Here is a 27,895-nt window from a genome sequence, read left to right as displayed (position 1 = left end):
ATAACTGATGATGGTCGAAGAAGAGAGTATATAAACTGTACACTGGCAATGGTAAGGAAAGCGTTTCTGAAGAAGAGGAATTTGTTAACATCGAGTATAGATTTAAGTGTCAGAAAGTCGTTTCTGAAAGTATTTGTATGGAGTGTAGCCATGTATGGAAGTGAAACATGGACGATAACTAGTTTGGACAAGAAGAGAATAGAAGCTTTCGAAATGTGGTGCTACAGAAGAATGCTGAAGCTTAGATGGGTAGACCACGTAACTAATGAGGAGGTATTGAATAGGATAGGGGAGAAGAGTAGTTTGTGGCACAACTTGACAAGAAGAAGGGACCGGTTGGTAGGACATGTTCTGAGGCATCAAGGGATCACAAATTTAGCATTGGTGGGCAGCATGGAGGGTAAAAATCGTAGAGGGAGACCAAGAGATGAATACACTAAGCAGATTCAGAAGGATGTAGGTTGCAGTAAGTACTGGGAGATGATGAAGCTTGCACAAGATAGAGTAGCATGGAGAGCTGCATCAAACCAGTCTCAAGGCGCTAATGACCAATTCCGCTGTAACTGAACAGTAGGTTTTCAAACTGTTAATATATTTTTCATTAAAAACATTTTCTTTAGGTTTTGTGTGGCTCAGTAGACCTTCATTTTCAAGAAACTCTTTATGTGTAGGAGCTCTTGCAGTCACTACAGCTTAACTTCGTCTATTAATTAGTTTGCAAACTCTCTGGAAAACAAGTTATGCGCTTTGCAATATGCAGATTATGGGTTGTTTTTTATTCGACATATTATTACTTACAACTCCTTTGTTGATCATTTGGTATCTTTCACACAACCTAATCTCAATTTTACTCAATGGCAAGTTGAACAAAATGTGCAATTCTTGAAATAGCTTACCCAGGATATTTCAAAATAAAATCTTTAAAGATCACAATGGAGTTTTATAGTAAAGCATAATTTCTTAACACTTTGGAGCTTACATATAAATTGTACTCTGTATCAAGATTGTAGTAAGCTATTAAAGTACATTCAATTTGTTTCACTTATGGTACTCTTTCTTGCAGTTAATGATATGCCACTTCAAATACCCAGCTAAGTTCTGTATGAACTTGTTTTATTTCTATCATTACACAAAAATTACAAATAATTCATGAGAATAAATATTTATTACTCTGTTCATCATAATGACTAGAAACAAAATGAGAATTCATAAGAAATGGGCTCTGGAATGCTGACGAAAACACAAGTTGTTTTTAGCATAGCACTGGGTTACTATTTATGGAACTGCCCCCCCCCCCCCCCCCCCCCCCAACACACACACCCAGAAAAATCAGGCAATATAGTAAACAATGATGAATTAATTCAACAAGTACAGTGTTAGAAAATACACCTGTAACAAAAAACCATAATTAACATAATGATATTTTCTATGCACATACTATATAAAAAAATTACAAATACCTCCAGGTAACAACACAACATGACATATGAAAAGACTGTATTTTTAAGAAGTAATTTGCAGTTGCACAAAACTTTGTACATGCTGTTACAGTTTTTAAACATCTCACTGATCAATAACAATGTAAAAATATTGTTGCTCTCAATTAGAATATCATAGTATGAAGGTTACCATGACAGTCTCTCATTTATTTTCAGCAATGGGCACAGAAAAGCGAGACCCAAAAATACTATTCCAAAATGATTGCATATACAAAAGAATATCCGTCATCATTACGTTCCATAAAATTAAACTAGTATGCTATCTTTTGGGCTTGATAACACTGGGAAGTGAGGTTTTTGTTTTGGAATTCAACTTCTTTTTGGCTAATTTTTGTTTAGCTTCTATCCTTTTCCTCTGAATTTCTTCTGGTGTGCATCTTAAAGGTGGTGAACTGGTAACTGCCTGAGCTAAAGAGAAAATACAATACATTCATTAATAAACATCAATGCAAGTTTTAAAAGAATTATTCATGCTGCCTCTGGAATGCATAACAAAACTGTTAGTTTAATAGCTATATCATGCGAGTGTAAGATATGGCATCTGAAAGTTAATAGGAAGGAAAATAGTTAATCACTTGCAATAACAATGACTATAGTGCAACAGGTCAGAGTTATAGTGTTCTTGGAGATCTCGTTTTACTGACATCTTCAAACAAAAGTTTATTAAGTAGAACATACACACAAAATTGATAGCTATAAGGAGCAATAAGTGGTTCTCAAATGTAACTGCATTGCTGAACATACTTACATTCAACTATTTCCAATACATTCACCAATTCAGTTTCATTTACTATGTCATCTTCTAAAGCTGCCGTTTCAAAGAATGCATCTCCACTCTCAGATAAAAGAGTGCAATGGTTGTCCAATGAATTTTTGTTGGGTTTCCCTAATCTAGATTTTGTGTTTGGTCGTTCATTTATTTTTGGTTCTAACGTTTTTGAAGTTAGGCGACAAACATTAGACAAATTTCTTACATCATTCTGACGAGTTTTCACCTTAGTAACATCAGTTCGTTCTGTAGGACTGTCACACACACTTTTCTTCTTGCCACTGCCTTTTTTATTAATTTCTGTTGTTTTGTTCACATCACTACCTGCTGATGTGTCCAGAAAAGAATAATCTTCATCTACCAAAGTCTGAAGGGCACTTTCAAGAGAGTCATCATGGATTTCCTGATGAGTTAAAGATTCAGATAAGTTTTTCTTTGTTCTTGGGGACTTTCTAGAACCATAGCCTATAAATTGGCCATATTTGTAATATTTGGCAGATCTTGGCGTTCTCGATCTTCTTGGCTTAGGTGCTGGTGACAGTTCTGAACTGACATCCTTCTTTCCGCTGGGTACCTTCACCATATTTGCAACATGTTTGTTGGAAGCTGCTCTTTCATCTGGCTGAACCATATTTGACTTTCTAAAGATGTTACAGGGTGATAATGAAGCATTAGGCAGCTCAAAATTTTTATGTTTCAATTCATTTATCGTCTCTTCCACTTTCTGGGTGCATTGTAGGATGACATCATCATCATCATCATTTTCTAGCAACATGCCAAAATCATCTTTTACCAGTAAAGTGCATGAAACTGTCTCTTGCCTGTTAACAGTATCACGGTTTAGTGATGTACTATGAAGAACACTCTCTTCATCACACAAACTGTCTTCCTCTTCCTTCTCTTCAGAGTGCACATCTGGAAAAAGAGCAAAATATACAAACAATGTTGCATGTTTCATACTCCTCTGAAATCAATGCAGAAATTCAGCAAACAATAGAAATAGTTCTTACTTTCACTGTATTTGTACTGTTCGGAGAGATGCAGCAATTTTGTCAAAAATGAAGGAGACGCTGCTCCTGGCAACTTCCTTGTTGGTTTACTGGTGACAGGTTTCTTTGTTGGGAGACACTTTCCTTGTGGTGGTGTAATTAAATCAATTATCTTGGAATTCTGTTCTGGGGGAAAAATCAAGACAGGATAACAATGTTTGTGCTGAATAAAGTAACTTATATGCCATCAGCTTCTGCATTTGAGAATGAAATTCTTACAGTAATGCCTATAATTTTCGGGTTTGTCACTAAGGTAGATAATGATCTAATCAATTTAAAAAGGATAAGGACTACATATACAATTGGTTTAATCAATATCAAACAATAATGGAAATGCCTAGATGGAAAAATATGTAAAATAAGGAAAAGACGACCACTCACCCGTAGTGAAACAAAGTGTGATGCACAGAAACTGTTAACTGAAAATGTATTCACACTAGCTTTTGAGCTCTTGTTCTTTCTGTGATGAAGTACACCCATCACACAGAACCCAAACAAACACTCTCATGGCCACTTATCAGTTGTTCTGTTATGGTGAGTGACTGTAAATAAGTTGCATGCACAATTAACATCAGTTGCCCTTATGTGTCTGCCTGTTCAGGTAAGCATAGCTCTTGATGTGTTCCCTAATCTCCCATTCCCAAGTTGTCCGAATGCCTGATATGTCAGCATGTGCAGCATTGCTGCCAAGCAGTGCATACAGAGAGGAATGGTTAGCAGTACGCATCCATGCATTGTGCTACTGAAGTAGCTGTATTGACCGCAGCCAGCAGTTCTGTACAGTGTAGTGTACGAATGTTTCAGGCGTATGTTGTGTTGCGAATGTTCAACTTTGTGCTGTCAAATTAGTTCTGCACTGGCTGCCAGGTGCACTGTGTTTAGTCTATTAACTCCGTGCTGTTTACTCCTAGTTTACAGCAATTTATATGTTCATGTTTATTCTATGTTCACCTGTCACTGTGCATAGTTCTTAATAACCAATCACCAGGCATCTCATTTGTTTTTTCACGAGTCTTGTTTGACGTATACTGTGTCTAAAAGTTGTTCTGTATTACTCGAACTATAAACAAATAAAGTTCTCATCATCCCACAAAGGAGATATCGTTTGTGCATTATTTATTGTAAACTAAGCAGCTAATTGGTTGGATGGACAAGTACTCAGGCCTATGGTCTAACAGCTACACATTATACAATGTGTAAATTATGCAACAAATAGTGTAGAAGTATGGATTAAACACAATGAAGATAGTATAAGCATTGTATTCATTACTTTAAATCATTTCACATAGCACATATCAACTAATAAAAGCATTTTCACATATACGATAAAGATCAAAAGTCAAAGAGTGACTGGGTTTTTCAGATAGTAAATATTTTCCTTAATTTGCTGTAATATTCTTCAAATCAGTAAGTGGGTTGTACTATACACTTTCTAAAGCAGCCCAAGGTCTTCTTTAGAGTTCACTTTATCCCCACACCAAGTTTCATCGAAAATTGTTCATGGGTTAGTAATGAAAAAGTAACAGAGCTAATTTTGTAGTTACAATATCAGTATGGATAAAAATTTCAATTATGATATCTTTTATTTCTGTAATCTGATTTTGACAAAATAAAGCCAATATGGGTGCCCAAGCAATGCTCAAGTTATCTGTGAAAACTGTTTGAAAATTCGTCTAATAGATTTGGAGAAGCATGTTCAAACATACGCAACAGTTCTACAGATTTCAAAAATGTACGGAAACGATAAATTGCTACTTACAGTAAGGATGAAATGTTAAGTTGCAGACACGCATAACTAAAAGGCACTTACACATTAGCTTTTGTCCATAGTCTTCATCAGGAAAAGAAAGTGACTAACACACACATTCACTGACTGGTGCACACACACAACTGTCAGCTCCGCTAGCTTGGACCAGAATGCAATTACAACATGGCATAGAAGTGTATGGTTGGGAGGAGAGAAGAGTGCTGTCCTGCAGAGTGTGCAGCGATCAGAGTGGCAACAGGTGCAGTGTCAGGAGGTTGTGGGGCAGGGAAGTGGGGATGCGGAACGGAGCAAAAAAAGGCGAGAAGCAGGAAGGATGCGGGTGCATTGGCAGAGGGCAGCACACAAAGGGGATGGGAGATGAGAATAGGGAGAAGGTACAGCCTGGCCACATGGGAAGGGTGTATCTGCAGCAACAAGAACTCCCTAGTCCAGTATTCAGAGGGTCTCACCAAGGCCTTCACATGCAGGCACCAGGCATCAGACCTGGTCTGCAAACTCATCTCCTTTGGTATTTTTCCTGATGCATTCAATCCTCATACAACCCCCCAAGAACTATCCACAAAGGAGTGCTACCCTTCGTGATCCAATATTGCCCCGGACTGGAACAACTGAACCACATCCTTTGCCAGGGCTTTGATTACTTATCATCATGCCCTGAAATGAGGGACATCCTACCCAAGATCCTTTCCACCCCTCCTAAAACGGTATTCCTTTGTCCACCCAATCTCCGCAACACCCTAGCCCATCCCTATGCCACACTAAATCCCAACCCTAACCCCTTGCCACAAGAATCATATCCCTGAGGAAGAGACAGGTGCAAGACCTGCCCAATCCACCACTTCATATTCCAGTCCTGTCATGGTCATCTCCTATCCCATCAGAGGCTGGGACAGGAGCTATCCAGCCAAAATTATCCTGGACTTAACCTACAGTAACATACTGTCCCCACACTCTCCACCTAACGTTTTCCACCCCCTCTGTCCTATCATCTCATCCCTGTTTTCATCTCCCATTCTCTTTGGTTGCCACCCTTTGTCAACGCACTTGCCCATCTTTCCCTGCTCCTCTCCTTTTTTGTTCTGCTCCTCCTCCCCCGTCCCCACAGCCTCCCGACATTGCACTTGTTGGCAGTCTCGTCTCTGCCAGACAGCACTCTTCTCTTCCCCCACTCATACACTACAGTCCCTTCCCCTTTCCTGGGCCCTGCAGACTGCTATTCCATAATGTGACAACTGCATTCTGGTCCAGAGATGACAAGTCATGTGTGCATGAGTTGTGCTTGCCTCTGTGCTTGGAAGTGTTTGTGTGTTTCTCTTTTTCTTTCTTCTCCTGTGGCTGTAAGCTAAAGTGTACGTTTCTTTTAATTGTGCCTCACTGTATATTAATGTGTCATCTTTACAGTAAGTAGCAATCTATCTTATTGGGGAAGGCAGTACACGATCTCAATGGGAAGGAATGATGTGGACAGAAGAGAGATGGGAAAAGTTCTGGTGAGGCATTGGGAACAGATTAGTGGGAGATTATGCCAGGGGGCTGGAAAAGTGCAAGTGTCTCTGAACTATGCAAGTGGGAATTCTCTTTCCAGCATATCCTGCACCCTTGCCTTGCCCCTGGGCTAAACCTCTGCTAACCTGTTTCACATTGCCCCTCTTACTTTTCCCTTATCTCTTCTGTCCAACCACTCCTTCCCTGTCCAGCTTGTATACTGCCTTCCCCAACCAATCTCCCACTCCCCTCATGTGGGTACTCTCTCTCTCTCTCTCTCTCTCTCTCTCTCTCTCTTTTTCTCTCTTCTCCCCCACCTCCAGCCTCTCCCCTTTCTCCATTCCTCTCCCTTTTGTCTCTCCCCTCCCTGTCTCTCTTCATCTCCACCTTCCTCTCCATTTCCCTCCCCCACCCCTTCCGCACTCTCTTCTTACTGTGGAGCCACTGAGTCATCTGTCGAAAGACCTGCCTCACATTATTATCCCACTACCACCCCCTTGCCTTGTGTGGCCTTGCCTGTCCCCTTCCCCACCTCCACCTAACCATCAAGTACTCTCAGTAATCAGTCTCTCACTGTGACTGCTGGAGTGTGTGTTTGGTGTCTGTGTTGTTGCTTGTGGAGGGGAAAAAAGGGGGGGGGGGAGTAGAGTTCAAAAGCTAGTGTGATTACTGTTCTCTGTTACATGTTTCTGTGCACCAAGCATTGCTTTACTACAGGTGGATGGTAGACTTCCCCTCATTTTGTGTATTTAACTAATGTTATATACAGAGTGATTACAACTAAAGTTCCACTTTCAAAATCCTGCATAAAAAGAACCACTCCTCAGAAAGACATCAAATTTGAATGGAATATTATCAAAGATAAGGGAAACATTAATGGAAATTATGGTGAAGCTCTTTTAGAAGAACGGTGACTGTGTGCCAGTAGCTCTGCAGAAGTTCTGGACACTCAAGGATATGATAAAGGTGTTTGTCCCACATCTGCTGAGAATATGGAGAAAATGATTATGGAATTTGAAACTCCATGTTCTTTAGAAGTGCAATGTGGCAGAGGGAGAACAACTGATATGATGTCTGTAGATGATGTGGACACAGCCTTGTAGGAGGGGTCAAGTGTTAGTGTACAAACATGAAGACTACTTCAGACATGCCTGTGAGTGTGGTGCATAAAAATTCTCAGAAACATCCTGCACTGCAATCCATACAAAATTACTCACGTTCAGGAGTTGCTTCTTGCTGACCTACCCGTAAGACAAACATTTTCTTTAGAATTTCTTGGTTGCATGGAAGTGGACAATGAATAGCCAAAGAACATGCTGTGGACAGACAAAGTTCATTTGCATCTACAAGGCCATGTCAATACACATAATTGCAGCATACGGGTAATGGAAAATCTGCTCACACATAAAACAGTACCGCTTCTTCTTCAAAGGTAACTGTGTGGTGCTAGTTGATGGCATTATTTGTCGTAGGGCCATATTTTTTTGAGCAGATGTTTCCTGCAAGTCCTGCTACCTGTACCATCACTGGAAAATGCTACACTCATGCTCATAAATTAAGGATAATTGCAGAATGTGGTGCCACACAACGTGGCACTACTTGAGCTAATAGTGTAGGCACATAGGGAACACACCCGACACAGATCTGTAAGTCCACGGTATTGGTGATAAGTTGAGATAACCATCCTGAAACACATGTGCTACAAAACGCCGCTGTTTCCTGTGCATGTATCCTGACATCAGTACGGGATATGATTACCATGCACACGTACACAGGCCGCACAACGGGTTGACAAACTCTGGATCAGGTGGTCGAGCAGCTGCTGCAGTATAGCCTCCCATTCTTGCACCAATGCCTGTCAGAGCTCCTGAAGTGTCGTAGGGTTTGAAGACATGCAGTGATACGTCAACCGAGAGCATCCCAGACATGCTCGATGGGGTTTAGGTCTGGAGAACAGGCAGGCCATCCATTCACCTGATATCTTCTGTTTCAAGATACTCCTCCACGATGGCAGCTCGTTGGGGCTGTGCGTTATCAAGCATCAGGAGGAAGGTGGGACCCACTGCACCCCTGAAAAGGTGGACATACAGATGCAAAATGATGTCCCGACAAACCTGACCAGTTACAGTTCCTCTGTCAATGACATGCAGGGATGTACGTGCACCAAACATAATCCCAACCCACACCATCAAACCATGACCTCCATACAGGTCCCTTTCAAGGTCATTAAGGGGTTGGTATCTGGTTCCTGGTTGATGACAGATGAAGCCCCGACGGGAATCACTGTTTAACTATATATTGACTTGTCCGTGAACATAACCTAGGACCACTGTTCCAATGATCATGTACTGTGTTCTTGACACCAGGCTTTACGGGCTCTCCTGTGACCAGGGGTCAGTAGAATGCACCTTGCTGGTCTCCAGGTGAATAAACCATGTCTGTTCAGTCATCTGTAGACTGCGTGTCTGGAGACAACTGTTCCAGTGGCTGAGATAGGGTCCCGAGCAAGGCTACCTGCAGTACTCCATGGCCATCTGCGGGCACCGATGGTGAGATATCGGTCTTCTTGTGGTGTTTTATACTGTGGGCATCCCATACTGTAGTGCCTGGACATGTTTCCTGTCTGCTGGAATTGTTGCCATAATCTTAAGATCACACTTTGTGGCATACAGAGGGCCCGTGCTACGACCTGCCGTGTTTGACCAGCCTCCAGTCGTCCTAGTATTCTACCCCTCGTAACATCATCAATATGTGTTCTTTGAGTCATTTTCAATACACAGTCACCATTAGCACATCTGAAAATGTCTGCACACTTACTTTCTGCACCGTACTCTGACATGCACCACCAACACACCTCTGCGTATATGGACTGCTGCCTGTGCCACCGTGCGATGACCACAGGTCAAATGCACCACAAGATCATACCCAGATGTGATTTAATCCTGCAAACCGCCCACCAGAGTGTTGTTTCACCATGTATCAGCATTATCCTTAATTTATGAGCATGAGTGCATTAGAGTCTTTTGTGCACCAGTATGACTCCAACCCTTCAACAGCATCAATGTGTGGGTAGGACCATTTTTATGAATATTGCACTTCTCTGCACATTGCACAGCCAGTGAAGCAGCTGCTGTAGAAAAATCCTGGAAATGCTAAGATTATCAGTCGTCGTTTCCCTACAGATTGGCTGTCCAGATCACCTGATCTGACACCCTGTGACTTCTGGCTGTGGGGTATCCGAAAGATGCTGTGTTCAGTGCTGCGATTACAAGTGTAGCTGAACTGAAGGAGCATGCTATGCAGTGTATTCTGAACAGGACCCCTGAGAAACTCTGATCTGTTATGAAACATGCTGTTTTTCCAATTTCAACTTGTGGCAGAAAATAGTGGACAGCATACTGAACATCTCTTGTGCCAGCCTCACAAGAATTAAAAAAAAAAAAACAAAAAAAATGCTGTTGCTTTTTATGCAGTTTCTGGTCTCAGGACAACTAAGCTGCTCAATGGAACAAAATGGTAAGTGCCAAAATAAGAGTTTGGGATACAGAGGATAGAAGATTGCAACTGATCCAAAAATCTGAATACTTTTATTCTAACATTCTTTTAGTTCTGTGTGGCTTTTAACACCTACATACATAAAAAGGACATGATACAGACTGAAAAACATACTGAAATAAACACATTAATGAAGTGGAGATACCACTATGTTACCCAAATCGTTTATGCTAACAACAAAACGTAATGACCGATAGTTATACGAGAACCATTACACAAAGGCACAACTCCATAATTCGTTGCTAAAAATTACTTAATTAGTCATAACTCTCATCACTAATGTTTACACTATCCAATTGTGTTGGTTTTAGTGACAAGAAAATTCCATGATGAACAGGAGGGTTGTAATCTAAGAGGGACAGGACATCAGTAGCTTTCTTCTTTTCAGTGAGTCTTGTTCTGTCTTATTTTAATCAAAGAGTAAGGACTGGGCTTTGCCTCCCATGTTTCCTGAAACTTACTTCATGCCGTATGTCATGATAGAATGTGTCGCTGATGAATATGGTTGATGGGTTATTCAGCGGTCACCTTCCACGTGCTTAAGTTCCTTAGGTTGACAGCCAGACTACCAAAAGTTTACTTTCTGAAGACATTTTCCTTCAAATGTCTTATCTGAAATGAACGCTCCCTTCTCATGCTACAAATAGCTAATTGATTCCTCTTGGATGATTTCTGGATATCAGACGACTCTTCTGGGCTGTACACATCTTGTACTTGCTGGTGCATGAATTTTCAACTGTTGCAAAATTTCTATCAGAAAGCAACATCACGTGACCACAAACACAGAATGGTGCTCAATTACTTGAAATCATCCAGATGATATTATAAACTGCCAGAATGGAACTATGTTCCAATTCTGATTTTGGCCACAGCAGTTGTCAGAAACTGAGATGACAGTCTTTCCTTTTAGGTTATTTTTGATTATTGCCATTATCATCATCATCATTATTATTATTGTTGTTGTGTTATTATTACTTGCAAAAATATAAATGAAAGAATATGCATATAAACACCATGAAGCATTAAACAGCGGCCATTCAGTAATAAGACACTTCTAAGGAAACGAGATTACTGCATAGCAGAGGGCTACAGGTAGACAGATGCTTAATGAAATGTGTTTGGCTGTCAATGTCTTCAATGACTACTGCAGCAGAACATTGTCAAGGGATCTTTCACAGAACCCAAAGAAATTCTGGTCACATGAAAAGGCTATTAGTGGCACCAAAGTCCCTACTGAATGAGACAGGAACTGAAATCGAGGGTAGCAAAGCAAAAACTGAAATGCTTAACTCCATTTCAAATGTTCCTTTACAAAGTAAAACCCAGTAAAATTGCCCAAATTTAATCTTTGAACCACCAAAAAGATGAATGAATCATGTATTCGTGTCAGTAATGTTAAGAAACAGTTGAAATCTTTGAAATTGAACACAGCTCCGGGGCCCGATGGAATCCCTGTGAGACTCCATATTGAATTTGTGGCAGAGTTAGCCTCTCTTCCAATTATAATCTATTGTAGATCCATCAAACAAAAAAAGTGCCCAGTTTTTGGAAAAAGGCATAGGTCACACCCGTCTACAAGAAAGATAACAGAAGTAATCCACAAAACTACCAACCAATATCCTTGGCATTGATTTGTTGTAGAATCTTGGAACATATTCTGAGCTCAACCATAATGAGTTACCTTGAACAGAATGACCTTCTCAATGCCAACCGGCAAGGATTTCGAAAAACTCGATCACGTGATACCAAACTCGCACTTTTCTCACACAACATACTGAAAACTTTGGGTAGATGCTTTATTTCTTGATTTGTGAAAAGCATTTGGCTCAATACTACACCTACACTTGTTTTCAAAACTATGATCATATGGGGTATCAAGTTAAATTTGTGACTGGATTGAGAACATTTTGGTAGGGAGGACACAGCAAGCTATCTTGGATGGAGAGTCATCGTCAGCTGTAGAAGTAAGTTCAGGTGTGCCCCACGGAGGTGTGTTGGGATCCTTGCTGTTCATGTTTTATATTCATATCCTTGCAGACAATATTAATTGTAGAATCAGCTTTTTTGTAGATGATGCAGTTATCTATAATGAAGTTCCATCTTAAAGACGCTGCATAAGTATTCAGTCAGATCTTGATAAGATTTCGAAGTGGTGCACAGTTTGACAACTTCCTTTAAATGTTTAGAAATGTAAAATTTTGCATTTCACAAAATGAAAAATTGTAGTACCCTAAGACCAATGAGTCACTTTTGGAATCAGCCAACTCATACGAATATCTGACACACTAACTGAAGTGTACATATGTGAAAGAACAGATGAAAAGTTCAATATATTATCGGGTATCTTCTCACATTATTTGTACATGTCATTTCCAATTAAAAAACAGGAGCACAAAAAAGTCCTTGGTGACAAGTACAAAAAAAGTCATTTGCAGAAAAATGAAGATTATATGAGATCTCTCAAGTCTTCCGTAGTATCTAATGACTAACAGGCATATTTCAAAAAATCTAAAATGATACCATAAGCACGGGCTACTTTAGCCCTAGGGTCCTTTTTTGGCCTAAAAGCAAAATAAAATGGAACACATTTTATTGAGCGATTTGTGGTAGTATCTGAAATAGTTTCAGTTGGTTCCGCTTGGTGATAGGATCAATCAAGCTGCCTGATAGTTCAAGTGATTCCTCGGTTTGCCGCTAGGATGCAGCACCACAAGTTGTGTGTCTAGTGTAAACACATGGAATTTTAACGTTAAAAACTTCTTTCTGTATATGACAAATTTCTTCATGAACTTCTAATGTAAGTATGTTTTTTAGAACTCTTTTTAGTTGTTTATGCCATGCTGTAGTTAGAACTCTGTGAAACACAACATGTCTTCCCATTTTCATATATCTTTAAATTAGTTCTAGTAACCTGTAAAGTACGATCCACTTTGGCCCAGCTTTTTTTTTTTTGGCAAAAGTAGGTTGTACTTTTATAAAACTGTTATTTTTAGTGGTAAAGTTCTACAGTTAGCTTGCAAAATGGGTACTGATAGTGAATATATTTCTATTACATATGTTTGGTTTCAGCTTGTTCAAGATGCCGTACAACTACACACGTCTTCCAGGGAGTTGAAAATATGCTGACTACAGCAACAAACATCTTCAAGCTTGTTTAGAAACCATTAGATCTGGTGAAATGACACAAAGGCAGGCTGCTGAACATTTCCAAATACGCTGAAGCACTATTAAAAACAAGTTGAAGAATGCATTTTCACATTCCCCAGGCCATTCTAAAATACTTTCACAAGAAGAAGACTTAGCTTTTGCTAGTCATATTGACAAAATGTGTGATATGGTTTCCCACTAGATGAACTTTGTTTGAGGTACATCATAAAATCCTACCGAACTAGAAAAGGAAAGACAGTACAATTTGTTTGTAACAATGTTCCGGGTCATGACTGAGTTAAGTCATTCTTAAAGAGACACCCTCAGTTGGCAGTCAAGTTTTCGTGTTAACATCAAATGAAATCGCACTCAGATTCATGAAAAAATAATGACAGAGTACACTGAGAATCTGAAAGAGACAGCAATGATGTATCGCCAGATATAATTTATAACTACGACAAAACTAGTATGTCAGATGACCCTGGAAAGAAACAATTGATATGTAGGAGAGTCTGCAAGTACCCAGAACGGATAATGAATTCCACCAAATCTAACATAAGTGTCATGTTCTGTGGTAATGCTAAAGCTGATTCGTTGCCTCCTTATGTTACATATAAAGGAGAGCATTTACGATGTGGGCTGAAAACAGCCCTGAAGGGGCACAATATAACAGTACAAAACAAGAATGGATTGATGGTGCAACTTTTGAGGATTGGTTTTCAACTCATCTATTTCCTGTTCTAAAAAAAAAAAAAAAAAAAAAAAAAAAAAAAAAAAGTGGTCATCAGTGTCAATCTCAGTTCACACATAAGTGTGAATGTTCTTAAACTTTGTGAAAAGAACAACATCCAATTTGTCTGCCTGTCTCCGAACTCTTCGCATTTAACACAGCCACTTGATTTAGCTTATTTTAGGCCTCTCAAAATGAAATGGAGAAAAGTTCTTACAGAGTGGAAGCAATCAGACAGCGGCAAAGCTGCATCCACACTATCAAGGGACATTTTCCCAAGATTGTTAAAAAAGGCCTTAGACAGCATAGAGTCGAATGTACGGGATAATCTTTTGGCTGGATTTAAAAAGGCTGGAATCCACCCGATCAGCAAATAAGAGATTGTCAAACGTTTGTCATCATACAATGCTTTTGTTAACCTTGATTTAATAGGACAAACATTTATCCAAACACCTTAAGGAAAAAAGACAAGAAGCCGTTCAGCCGCAAACAAAAAAATCTCGAAAATTGGAAGTCCCTGCAGGAAAAAGTATATCTTCAATTGAAATCCTTCAGTACCAACAAAAACAGCAGAATGAAATAGAAGAGAAAAAGAAAGGAAAAGAAGCTTTAAAAAAACAGAAAAAAATTGAAAAGGAAAAAAAAAATTAGATGGAAACGAAAAGAAAAGAAGTGGTAAAAGAACGATCAGCCTTTCATCAACAGATGATGATTATGACAATTTCAGTTTAGTGTCACAGTGACCTGGTTTTTTCCAGCAGCGATGAAGACTCTTTTAGTGTCAATGAACCAGATAAACCAATTAACTTAGACGATTCAAGACCCAGTAGAAGCTTCCCAACTGCGAATGTTGAAGACCCAAAAGGAAGCAATGGAGACATGAAGGAACTTGTAGAAAAGGACAAATCTGTTGTTGTTCATAGGAACAGACTCTGATTCCCAAGGTTGGTGCTCTCTGTGGCAGAGGAGGGAGCTACAGTGGACTGTATTGTGCTGACCAAGAAATTTTGGAAGTGGCCCCAAGAAAACAATATGTTATTTTATCAGTGGTGTGACATTGTAAAAGTAATTCAGCCTCCAAAGATAGTAAAAAGAGGCCTTCTTAAGGTTGATTTCATTTAAGCATAAAAATTCCTTTTTGAAAGAACATTTTTGAAACTTTTTTTTACACTTTGACTTACCTATGTATTTTTAACTTAGTGTAATATAGTACTATAATGATTAAATAACGTGTTTTTAAATACCCACGTCCTTCTTTGTCACTTGCCTTTATACCACAGTTTTTCTATTGAAAAACTACTTTGTTTAAAAAATAAAAAAAAAATAGAAAAAAATATTAGGCCAAAAAGTGTGCAGCATCTAAAATTAAGGTGTTACAGTTAAAAATGTTACCAGAACTTAAATTAAGTAAAAAATGATTTGTTTGAAGGGCAAATTGTATGAAATTGTTCAAAAGTGGGCTAAAGTAGCCTGTGTTTATGGTACTTAAAAAGTGGTCAAAGAAGTGAAAATAATGGCAAATGACGGCTACATAAATAATTCCAATAACAAAATGAAAGCTGTATGAAATAAAGTGAAACAGCAAACTCCAATATTAAATACTCCAAAAACTCCAATATTAAATTTAACTGTAATGACCAAAAAATCACTGATACTGAAGAAATAGCAAATGTGTTCAATACATATTCGAACAATATAAGTGTGCAATTACTCACTGAAATCAAACCTCGCGCTAAATAGTGCCCAATACCATCTGAAAATACCAATGTAAATAGTACTTCTCTCTCTCTCTCTCTTTCGAACAACCCAGAAAGAAGCCCTCTCAGTTATCAGAACTTTACAAATGAGCCACTCCACTGTAATAGGTTGCACACCGGGCAGTCATATTAAAAATTTTGAAGAGTTCACCGCTGAATCATAAGCCCACCTTCTTAACAGTTCCCTTCAAACTGGGATTTGCCAATCATAGGTAAACAGATTAAATGGCCATCTACAGGCCCATTGTTCTACTACCTGTATTCTAAAAAATCATGGACTTTTTTCCCCAAATAAGAGTTGCAGATTTTCTGGCAAAGCACAACATGGTTTCAGGAAGGGCTGATCAACTGATATAGTGGTTTCTCAACTTTAGGCGAATTACTACAAAGACCTGATAATGGCAAAAATGTAATTGAAATACAACTAGATCACACTAAGGCTTTTGGCAGCAAACATTACACTAAACTATTGACTAAACTTGACAACTAGAGGATTGAAGAACATCCAACAACTGGACAAAATCATACCAAAGCGGATGAAAGCAAGTGCTTGTGCAATACCAAAGTTTCAACAAATTGATTCAACATTATTCAAACTCTCTAGCCATTAAATATGGAGTGCCACAAGGCCCTATTTGTATTATAGGTGAATAATCTGGACAAATTCTACGTTAACACAATTAAGTTTGCTGATGATACTAGTGTGCTATTCAATGGGAAAGAAATGGAAATGCTTCAGAAGTCTACAACAAACTCACTGAAAAAGACTGGAAACTGGTTCAATCACAAGTTGGTAATAAAAGCATATAAGACAGTGGAACTAAAATTCTACAATGTGACAAAAGCTGAGCAACCTGTTGATATTCAGATATCTTATAAGGACATTCATATTGTAGGCAAATAAAGTTCTTGGGTTCATGGCTCCAAAATAATCTTAAATGGTGGACACATACTGAAAAAGTGTGTAAGAAATCAAGCACTGCATGCTACTTGATGAGAATATCAGAAGGATGCTGCAACGAAGATTGTCTGAAAACTGTATACACTGGCTAAATACACTCACAACTGGAATATGAAATTATTTTCTAGGATATCTCCACTCTCTGCCAAAAGCTCTTTAGGGTTCAAAAAGGATTACAATGAGGCGATAATAGTCACGGGATAGCGACATGCATTTACGTATAAAGGCAGCGGTAGTATCATGTACAGAAGGTATACGAGGTCAGTGCATTGGCAGAGCTGTTATTTGCACTCAGGTGATGTCAAAAACCTTTCCAATGTGATTATGGCAACATGACAGGAATTAACAGATTTTGAACATGGAATGGTAGTTAGAACTAGACACATGGGACATCCCATTTCGGAAATCGTTACGGAATTCAATACTCCTAGACCCACAGTGTCAAGACTGTGCTGAGAATACAAAATTTCATGCATTATATCTCAACACAGATAATGCAGTATCCAATGGCCTTCTCTTAATGACTGAGAGCAGCAGCGTTTGCAGAGAGTTGTCAGTGCTAACAGGAAAGCAACACTGTGTGAAATAACCCCAGGAATCAATGTGGGATGTACGACGAATGTATCCATTAGGACAGTCTGGCAAAATATGGCATTTAATGGGCTATGACACCCGACAACCAATGTGAGTGCCTTTGCTAACAGCACGACGTCACTTGTAGCACCTCTCCTGGGCCTGTGACCATACTGGTTGGACCTTAGATGACGGGAAAACCATAGCCTGGTCAGACGAGTCCCGATTTCAGTTGGTAATAGCAGATTGTTGGGTTCAAGTATAGTGCAGACTCCATCAAGCTGCGCACACAAGCTGTCAACAAGGCACTGTGCAAGCTGGTGGTGGCTCCATAATGGTGTGCAATGTGTTGACAAGGAATACACTGGGTCGTCTGGTTCAACTAACAGATCATTGACTGGAAACGGTTTTGTTTGGTTACCTGGAGACCTTTTGCAGCCATTCATGGACTCCATGACCCCAAAAGTCAATGTACTATCACACGGTCACAATTGTTTGTGATGGGATTGAAGAACATTCTGCACAATTCAAGCAAATGATTTGGCCATCCAGGTTGCCTGACATGAACATTTATGGGGCATAGCAGAGGTCAGTCTGTACACAAAATCTTGTGCTGGCAACACTTTTGGAATTATGGACAGCTAGGACAGCATGGCTCAATATTTCTGCAGGGGACTTCCAACAACTCTTTGAGTCCATGCCATGTCAAGTTAGCAAGTTGCCGGGCAAAAGGTGGTCAAACATGATATCACAATATTAGGAGGTATTCCATGACACTTGTCATCTCAGTGAATAACAATAATGAAGGTATAAAACAGAACAAAACCTGCAGACCACTCTTTTAAACCTGGAAATTCTGTCACATCCATGCATCTACGTGCACAAGATAACTGTTTCATGAAAAAAATGTGCAATGGATAATCTTCAACTTTTTTTAAACAAAGATGTTCACTCCCATTAACACTAGAATAAAAAGAACTTCCATATAGAAAGAGGAAACACCAGTCTAAACAAACGAGGAACCCTAAATTACAGAAAAGTTATTTATACTAAGTTTCCCCAGAAATTAAGTTAGTAAATGACATGTCAAAGGTCAAGTCAGCTGCTAAAGCATATCTGAATCATAACAGGTTCTGTAGCCTGCATGAGTTTCTTCGGGAAGGACACTAAATATTTGTGTTTGACCTTAATGTTCTATCACTTAACTGTTACCGTGATACTAATACCAGTCTACAAGCAAAGTTTATTCTCTTTCTGTTTGTACAATATATGCTCTGTATCTTATAAGTTAATGCACAAATGGCTCTGAGCACTATGGGACTTAACATCTATGGTCATCAGTCCAGTTAATGCACATTTAACATTAAAATACTGTAATTAATGTAAATTTAACTCATGCAATATTATATTTTGTTATGCTTTTTGACTTATCCTACATCAGAATGTACCAGTTGTTTACTACATGATTACCTGGACCAACAAAAATCTAATCTAATTTAATCTAATAAAAAAGATCTGAACCTTTAAGCTGTTTTCATGTTGGTATAAAACATTGTATACAGTAAAACAATTTTTAACTGAAACTACAGTCATCAAATCTCTACTTGATTGTAAGAACATCAAAAATTTATTTTTGAACATAAATGAAAGCAATCTTACATTGAGAAAGTCAATGAGAAATATATTTGTGTAACCCAAGATTTATTTAATTGCAATATGTAGCAAAGATTCAACATTTCAGATAAAAAAGAACTGTGATGATTTAATTGTGAACTGCTTCTAGGAAAGCATAATTACAAATTCCAGGTTTTTCCCCTTACTTAAAATTTTTATTTATATATCAAGGGATTTTGCTTTTTGTGGGTGTTGAAAACGTACCCACTCAATACTAATTTAGAAGCTAGTGACATACCATGACTACTGTTCGGTGAAGCTTGTGGTGAATCCCAGATGACAGATGGTTCATGTTCAATAAACTGAGAACAATTTTGTATTTCAGTCCCAGGAGAATTGCTCTCAGTTAATACAGGTGACCTCATGTGGGAAGATGTACATTTCTGACTAAGCACACAGCTACCACTTCTGTCAGTATTGTCGTCCTTTATAGATCCTGTTCAGAAAATATGTATCACTAAGATGTGTGTGTGTGTGTGTGTGTGTGTGTGTGTGTGTGTGTGTGTGTGTGTGTGTGTGTGTGTTTTTTTTTTTTTTTTTTTTTTTTTTTTTTTTTTTTTTTTTTTTTTTTACCTTCCTAGAGTTCCATGCCTTTAGGTTTATTAATTCTTACCTCTTACTGTCATCTTTTCAGATTTCCTTTTCCGTCGACTGTGATGTTTACTTTTCAATGTGTCCTCCATTGTTTGAAGTAATGTTTTCCAGCTGTTTAATCATGCAAATAATTATATTACGGGGAAATAATTAATAAATATGGAAATACGTTCCTCTCACAAATTGAGGAAACTGAATTTTTGGAAGTATATAAGAGAGAAAAAACTGACATTTCCCCGAACCAAGTACGGTGTGAATTATCATCAACTGAAGGTACGTTCCTGCAACATAGAAATACCAACATTCATAAGTCAATTTTTTTTATATGTTTTCGAATTGTAATGAATCACAGGCAACAAATTATGTTTGGTGTTGAGGATTACGAGTATTATTTTCTCTGTAGACAGCATAGCAAGACCTGACTGACCGATAACCCAAGTTGCATATGGTGACAATTTGGGACACCTCTCCCTGTCATTGCTTAATGTAATACTAATAGTTTGTCTTCTTGTGATAAGTAGATGGTAGATGACGTGTAACATCTATAACGTATCTGAATGACTAGTATTTATGCAGCTTAGTGTTATTTTCTGATGTTATGGATACTTGATACCAGTCAGAGGCTTTGTTGTGTGATGTAATGATGCTGTGACATGACACCACAAGCACAAACAGAAAGAGAACTGAACACTGACAGTATTTGTTTTGTGTTTGTGTGTAATATTTTAATGTATGTTGTGGTGACCTAGCCTGAAGTCTAGGTTTTAAATGTGACAGTTTGATCGTGAGTTGGCAAAGCAAATGAATATTACAATATGAGAATAGCTGTAACTCTTATGATGTCTATTTAATAAATAATGGATCTTGATGAGTCATTTATGTTTATCATTTCATCATTTGGCCAAAACTGGTGGTTATTATCAACTCTCTTCATTGAATGAGAGGCCATACCAATTTATTTATTGATCTGAACTATTGTTTTAGTTAGTTGTCAACACTAAATTCTATATTTTCTTCATATTTATCCTATTTCTACCTAAACATTATTTTAATGTTTCTGCAGTGATAATACTCAACTTTTACTATTACTGTTGGTGAAACTACCAGCAGAATCACTATTTACTCCAACTGTCATTACTTTTACAACTGTATTTGTCATTAATCATTACTGTAGAAGAACTAATAACAACTGGTTACCTACAAGTGCAGAAGTGAAGAAAAACAGTTCTATAGGTGTCATGCACCACAGTTTTATGACACAAGTTGACATTGAAGTCATTTCCCAGGACTTCAGTATAAATAATGCAATAAAATGAATTTAAGGAAGGAGATCATCCAGTCCTGTAAAACTGGTCGATAAGTTGGACATGAGGTGATTGTAATCGAAAGAGGATGCAACTGCTAGATTGGACAGGAGATGATTGTAGTTGAAAGAGGATGCCTATTTTAGTTTTCCTGAGTCTGGACAGCAGTGGCTAAAATTTATTCCTGGACTCTCTCACCAGATAACCAGCCACTGCTGACTGCATGGTGACTCATCCTTACAGCAGACATGTGCTTCTCATCCTGGGGTCTGGGTGACCTGTCAATCAATTCTAATCTTCCGCATCTTATCCCACTTTCATCCCAGAGATGGAACTAATAGTTCAGAAAGCTGGGATTTACTGTTTTTACTTTTAAATATTTAGATCAGCTCCTTAAGGTACGTACTGACAGCTCTTTTGTCTTTCTGCAGTTTTATAGTTTTCAGAAGTGCATTTTCCTTTAGGAACAAATTAGCACCAATGTTTTTTACTCAAGGTGTCAGCCAGAGATAGCAGGAATCATTTGCTGGAAGCTGATCTACAGGCTTACTTCTTCAGCATGTAATCTACTTCCAAAACTATAGCAAAAAAAGCTACTCAGGGGATGACTGTTACCAAGTTTTGTTTATAATAATTGAACAGGGTAGTAGATTCTGCCTTGGATTCAGTGACAGTAATTTATAAATGTGGCATCGCTCAGGAGCAGGGCAACTACTGGACTGTATCTAGCACTGATATTTAGGACAAAGTTCAGCACCATGATGTGAGAAGCCAAGCCTGGGGTGATTACAGGTGATATGTTTTTTGAAAGAGTGTTGAACATCCAGTCACCTCTGTTATTATTCTTACAGTTACAAGGAGGTACTCTTTTAGCAGGGCAACGCCTATAAACACGCATCTCTTGTTACATGACATGCTTAAGATGTCTGTCCATTCACATAAATAAAAATGGAAATGTCATGTGGCTAGGGCCTCCCGTCGGGTTGACCGTTCGCCTGGTGCAGGTCTTTCGATTTGACGCCACTTCGGCGACCTGCGCGTCGATGGGGATGAAATGATGATGATTAGGACAACACAACACCCAGTCCCTGAGCGGAGAAAATCTCCGACCCAGCTGGGAATCGAACCCGGGCCCTTAGGATTGACAGTCTGTCACGCTGACCACTCAGCTACCGGGGCGGACTCCATTCACATGGGGAGCATGATCACCAAAACTGTATAGCATTAAGTAGGACTATATGTGAGCAATGACAGCACAGCACTTGTTCCAGTCTCCATTACCAGCAACATCCCTTCACCATTTGAAACAACATATGTAGGAAAAAAAGTCATTTTCCCTCAAAATCTCAAAACAATATTCAACAATTATATGATCATTTGAATGCACAAATACTGGACTGCACTGTGCCTATAGTAAGCATACAAGAAACTGAATTGTTGTCCAAGATAATCCATCAATAGGTAAACAACCATGTAACTCTGACTATACGCAATGTGCAGCTTCAGTAATGATTAAAATAATGAAGGACATTTACATCTTTCACAAGTTTAGTTTGCTGGGAGTTGGACGACATACAAAAATTCAGCTGCCTGCCAGGATGTATGTGCATCCTACTACTGACTCGAGTGCAAACACTGTACCAGAACCTAATCCTGCTATTAACTGTTTCTGTATAGTAAAATCATGTTACATAAAAATCAGTATTTATTTCCATTTCATAGGTTTTATCCTGAGTATCCTGGTTTCATGGGACACATTCCTTGCCTGGGGGACAATGGTTGTTGCCAATATGGTATGTAATTGCACGACAATGTGTGTGTGCTAGGTCTCCTGAGTACACTTATAGAATAGACCAATTCTTTAGAAAAACTGGCTTCTAGATGGAAATATGAGATTTCCATATACTTAGCTGGATGGTATCTGCACCTTTTCTGTGTTTCAAAAGAATCTCAAAATTCTTCACTACAGTTCATCTTCAGCAGCATTTTTCAGAGTATGGATTAGTTCAACTGATTTAGTGCTTCCATAGCTCTCCTCGGTCACTGCACGTCACATATTGTCCACAATATTCAGTAGTTTTATCCTGAGTACCCTGGTTTTGTGGGACACGTTCCTTGTCTGGGGGACAATGGTTGTTGCTAATATGGTCTCTAATTGCAAGAAAACGCTAACTAGCTCTGCAGATGACAAAGAGACTGAAGAAATGTATGATGAGATAAAAGAGTTTATTCAGACAGTTAAGAGATGTGAAAATTCAATTCTGACTGGGAACTGGTCTTATGATACATATACAAAATCTTCTTGATGGCCAATGTTCCATGCTGATCCAGTTTTCCAACATCGGCTTTGATCACATACAGTTAGCATTCAGATATTTTGAGCTCATAAGTTGACTCTTTTCTACAAAGATTTCAGTTGTTTCTTTCTCTATCTTTTCCGATAGGTGTCAGTAGACAGCATATGATCTGGTCAACATATTCTTAAAGAGAAATATATCACCAGCTTCATCCATTATTCAGTAGATGGATGGGGAGCAGTTGGAGGTTTATCTCCATTTCACATCTGTATCGTCTTGGGTAAAATATTCTGGAGGTAAAATAGTTCTCCATTCAGATCTCCAGTCAGCGACTACTTGGGAGGATGTCATCATCAGAAGAAACAACACTGCCATTTTATGGGTCCGAGCATAGAATATTAGATTCCTTAATCGGGCAGGTAGGTTAGAAAATTTTAAAAGGGAAAAGGAGAGGTTGACGTTAGATCAGTGAAGTTCAGTAGCAAGAGGAACAGGACTTCCGGTCAGGTGAATTCATGGTTATAAATACAAAATCACACAGAGGCAACGCAGGAGCATATTTAGCAATGAATCAGAAAATGGGAAAGCGGATAAGCTACTATGAACAGCATAGTGAACATATTATCATTGCTAAGATAGACACTATGGACATGCCCACCACAGTAATACAAGTTTATATCCTCGGTAGCTCTGCAGACGACAAAGGCTCTGAAGAAACGTATGATGAGATAAAAGAATTTATTCAGATAGTTAAGAGATGTGAAAATTTAACTGTGACTGGGAACTGGAAATCAATAGCAGGGAAATGGGAAAGGAAAAATAACATGTGAATATGGGCTGCAGGAATGGAATGAAAGAGAAAGCCACCAGGTCGAATTTTGCACAGAGCATAATTTAATCATCGCTAACACTGGGTTTTGTGTGTTGAGGTCATCAGTCTGAAGACTGGCTTGACGCAGCTCTCCGTACTGCTCTATCCTGTGCAACCATCTTCAGCTCCAAATAATTACTGCAAATTACATCCTTCTGAATCTACTTACTGTATTCATCTCTTGGTCTCCCTCAACAATTTTTACCCCCCTCCCCCCTGCCCTCATACTTCCCTCCAACACTAAACTGGTGATCCCTTGATGCCTTAGAATATGTCCTATCAACCAATCCCTTCTTCTAGTCAGATTGTGCCACAAATTTCTTTTCTCCCTATTCTATTCAGTACCTCCTCTTTAGTTATGTGATCTATCTAGCTAATCTTCAACATTCTTCTATAGCACCACATTCCAAAAACTTCTATTCTGTTCCTGTCTAAACCGTTCCTCACCCATTTTTCACTTCCAAATGTGACTACTCTCCATACAAATACTTTCAAAGAAAACTTCTTAAAACTTAAGTCTGTATTCAATGTTAACAAATCTCTCTTCTCCAGAAACACTTCTCTTGGCATTGACAGTCTGCATTTTATAGCCTCTCTACTTTGGCTAACATCAGTCATTTCATTGCCCAAATAACAAAACTCATCTGCTACTCTAAGTGTCTCATTTCCTAATCTAATTACCTCAGCATCACCTGATTTAATTAAGGCTACATTCATTTATCCTCATGTCACTTTTGTTGATGTTCATCTTATATTCTCCTTTCAAGACACTGTCCATTCCATTCAACTGCTCTTCCAAGTTTTTTGTGTGTCTGACAGAACTCTGAAGACACCAGAAGATTTCAGGTTGATTATATAACAGTACGACAGATTTCAGAACCAAATTTTATATCATAAAGACATTTCCACGGGGAAATGTGCACTCTGACCACAAATTATTGGTTATGAGCAGTAGATTAGCACTGAATAATTTGCAAAGAACTAGAAGATGAGACCTGGGTAAGTTAAAAGAATCAGTGAGTGTAGAGGGTTTCAGAGGGAGTATTAGGTGTCAATTGACTACCACAATGGAAAGGAATACATAGGACACAACTGTGTAGCTCTGAGAGGTGAAATAGTGAAGGCAACAGGTGATCAACAGGAAAAACAAGACAAGACCTAGTAGAAATGCTTAGATATCATACGAGATACTGAATTTAACTGACAAAAAGAGAAAATATAAAAATGCAGCAAATTAAGGAAGTGAAAGGGAATACTAATGTCTAGAAAATGAGGTTGACAAGAAGCACAAAATGGCTATGCAGGAATGGCTAAAGGACAAATTTAAGGGTTTAAAAACATAGCCCTATTCCACTTGGGGAATGACAGATACTGCCTACAGAAAAATTAAAGTGCCCTTTGGAGAAAAAAGAAGCAGCTGTATGAATTTCAAGAGCTCAGATGGCAAACCAGAGCTCAGTAAAGAAGGGAAAGGTGAAAGGGATATACTGAGGGTCTCTACATGGGAGATGTAGTCAAATGCAATATTACAGAAAGAGAAGAGGACATACATGAAGACGAGGTGGGAGACATGATACTGCCAAAGAATTTGTCAGAGTGCTGAAAGACCTAAGTCGAAACAAGGCCCTTGGGGTAGAAGACATTCTGTCAGAACTACTGGTATCCTTGGGAGGGCCAACCACGACAGAGGTATTCCATCTGAAGTGCAGGCCATATGAGACAGGAGAAATATCCTGTATTTCAAGAATGTAATAATTCAAATTCCAAAGAACATAGGTGTGAATATTACCAAACTATCAGTTTGATAAGTCATGGTGGCAAAATACTAACACCATTTCTTAACAAAAGAATGGAAGCTGACCTCTGGGAAAATCAGTTCAGTTTCCAGAGAAATGTAGGAACACATGAGGCAATGCTGAGCCTATGACTTCTGTTAAAAGGTAGGTTAAAGAAAGACAAACCTACATTTATAGCATGTGTATACTTACAGAAAGCTATCGACAATGATGATTGGAATACACTCTTTGAAATTATGGAGATAGTAGGGGTAAAATGCATGAAGCAAAAGGCTATTCACAACTCCCACAAAACCAGGCAGCAGTTATAAGCATCAAAGGGCTTGAAAGGGAAGTGGCTGAGAAAGGAGTTAGACAGGATTGTAGCATATCCCCAATGTTATTCAGTCTGCACATTAAGCAAGCAGCGCAAGAAACCAAAGAAAAATCTGGAGTAGGAATTAAAGTTCTGGGGGAAGAAGTAAAAACTGTCAGATTTGCCAATGACTTCTTCATTACACACAACCACTAGTAATTAAACTTCCTGCCATTAGTTTTTCGAAGGACTGTCTTCAGGCTAAGTGCAACTGTGACTGTCACTTGTTAGTTACATCAACAATGAAGTTGTTTACATAAAACACACAACATAAATTATGGGCCTATAAACAAACCTTTATACAACAATGCACCAGCAAGTGTTCAGAAACTTATATTAATTACTATCAATATGTAGGCCTCGTGATGCATGTCCCAGAAATTGTATTAATTTCATATAAACAAACAAATACTATAAATCAACAGATTTAAAAAAAATCTATCACTCATATACTGAATCGCTTGGGACAAAATTACAATCCCTCCAGCTAGTTTATAAATACTTGTCACCAACAGTCTGACGATTACAAAACTTTAACACATACAGTATCAACACGAGTAAACAACAACTATCTTATATCTTTAATTATTATGATAGAGACAGTATTAGATTTACATCATAAAGGCGCTTGATTTATTTTTACGTCAGCTCTTAATGCATTGCCTAGAATAAAGTGACTGAAGCCGCAAGAACCTCCCACTGATCAACACACAAAATATGGTAACTGACAGATGAAAGTAATGGAAATGGCACTACTCTCAGTTTGCATGCAAGTATGTACATTTGCCAAGATCAATGGTTATGATGTAGCTGTACGCCGAAATTAACAATCCACTTATCGAGTATTGGCTTCGTTCACTGGATGAATATTTGGTTTTGTCGCTCTTCGTAAGTGCGTTAGTATCATGACATACACAAACATAAAACGTATAATCCATCAATGAACTTAATAGAAGCTAATCGTCACTAGTCAAACTAGTTCTTGCTTTAACCAAAGCAGTAGCACATTTGCTGTCACCAAATGATAAACACACGATCAAATTTTATACTCCAGCTACTGTATGTATACTATAACTTACCTTTCTGTGGCGACAGAATAGCCACTACTACGATAAGCTTCCGAAAAACGGATAGGTATGGTAACTGAGGTGAAAGCAAATAGTTATTATAGTTTTACACAATTAATATTACAGAAAATGTTTATTGCTTCCTCGTGCTCTCAATTCCTGTGATCTGCACTACGCTGTTTAAATTCCTACCTCATACGAAACAAGCTCAGCACACCTACAGCTTTGTTTTCATCACTGGGAGACAGTAGAGCATCGAAGTTGCATCGTCGTTCTGGGCCGGTGATGGAAGCGTGTTTACATGGTTCGCTGTTTGTGTTTATAGTGTAGTAATATTGGGGCAGGAAAATGAAACTTGAAATTTATAACGAAATAATTAGTATTATAAGGGAGTATGATGGGGCTAAGGTATGCCCGTGGCGGGAAGTGGATTCTATTCTTAAACAACGATTTCCAGAGTAAGTTACTGTCAGTTCTGTAATTTTCATCGTAAAAAGCTTTTAGACTCATATACACCGCATAAAAGTAACCTCCTTCTGTTGCTGATTATGTGGCTCACACACGAATCCAAACAGTGGCCTTAGACGATGTGGAAAAATAAATAAATTAAAAAAAAATTGCTGGTTCCTTGATACTACGCATTT

At 38.6% G+C, this 27,895-nt stretch overlaps 2 protein-coding genes across 3 annotated transcripts in view; one reads left to right on the top strand and one right to left on the bottom strand.

Moving 5' to 3' along the window:
- Nucleotides 1-1,346: 1,346 nt before the first annotated feature.
- LOC124794659 lies at nt 1,347-27,541 on the bottom strand. Its single transcript, XM_047258188.1, has 7 exons — nt 27,444-27,541; nt 19,792-19,842; nt 19,581-19,672; nt 19,206-19,403; nt 3,279-3,443; nt 2,248-3,183; nt 1,347-1,907 (listed from the first exon to the last, which is right to left on the bottom strand). Exons 1-7 carry the CDS (start codon nt 27,446-27,448, stop codon nt 1,759-1,761), a joined length of 1,596 nt encoding a protein of 531 aa, XP_047114144.1. The 5' UTR covers nt 27,449-27,541; the 3' UTR covers nt 1,347-1,758.
- LOC124794660 (CDAN1-interacting nuclease 1) overlaps nt 27,505-27,895 on the top strand; it is a 125,282-nt gene continuing 124,891 nt past the window's right edge. For both annotated transcript variants that reach the window (XM_047258189.1, XM_047258190.1), the window contains exon 1: nt 27,505-27,709. In XM_047258189.1, coding sequence (XP_047114145.1) covers nt 27,600-27,709 — 110 coding nt within the window. In that variant the 5' untranslated portion in view covers nt 27,505-27,599. The remainder of the gene's footprint in view (nt 27,710-27,895) is intronic.

The sequence above is a fragment of the Schistocerca piceifrons genome, chromosome 4, assembly GCF_021461385.2.
Source record: "Schistocerca piceifrons isolate TAMUIC-IGC-003096 chromosome 4, iqSchPice1.1, whole genome shotgun sequence".
Taxonomy (NCBI): Eukaryota; Metazoa; Arthropoda; class Insecta; order Orthoptera; family Acrididae; genus Schistocerca; species Schistocerca piceifrons.
The sequence above is the reverse complement of the archived record's forward strand: the minus strand, read 5'-3'. Positions and strand labels throughout refer to the sequence as shown.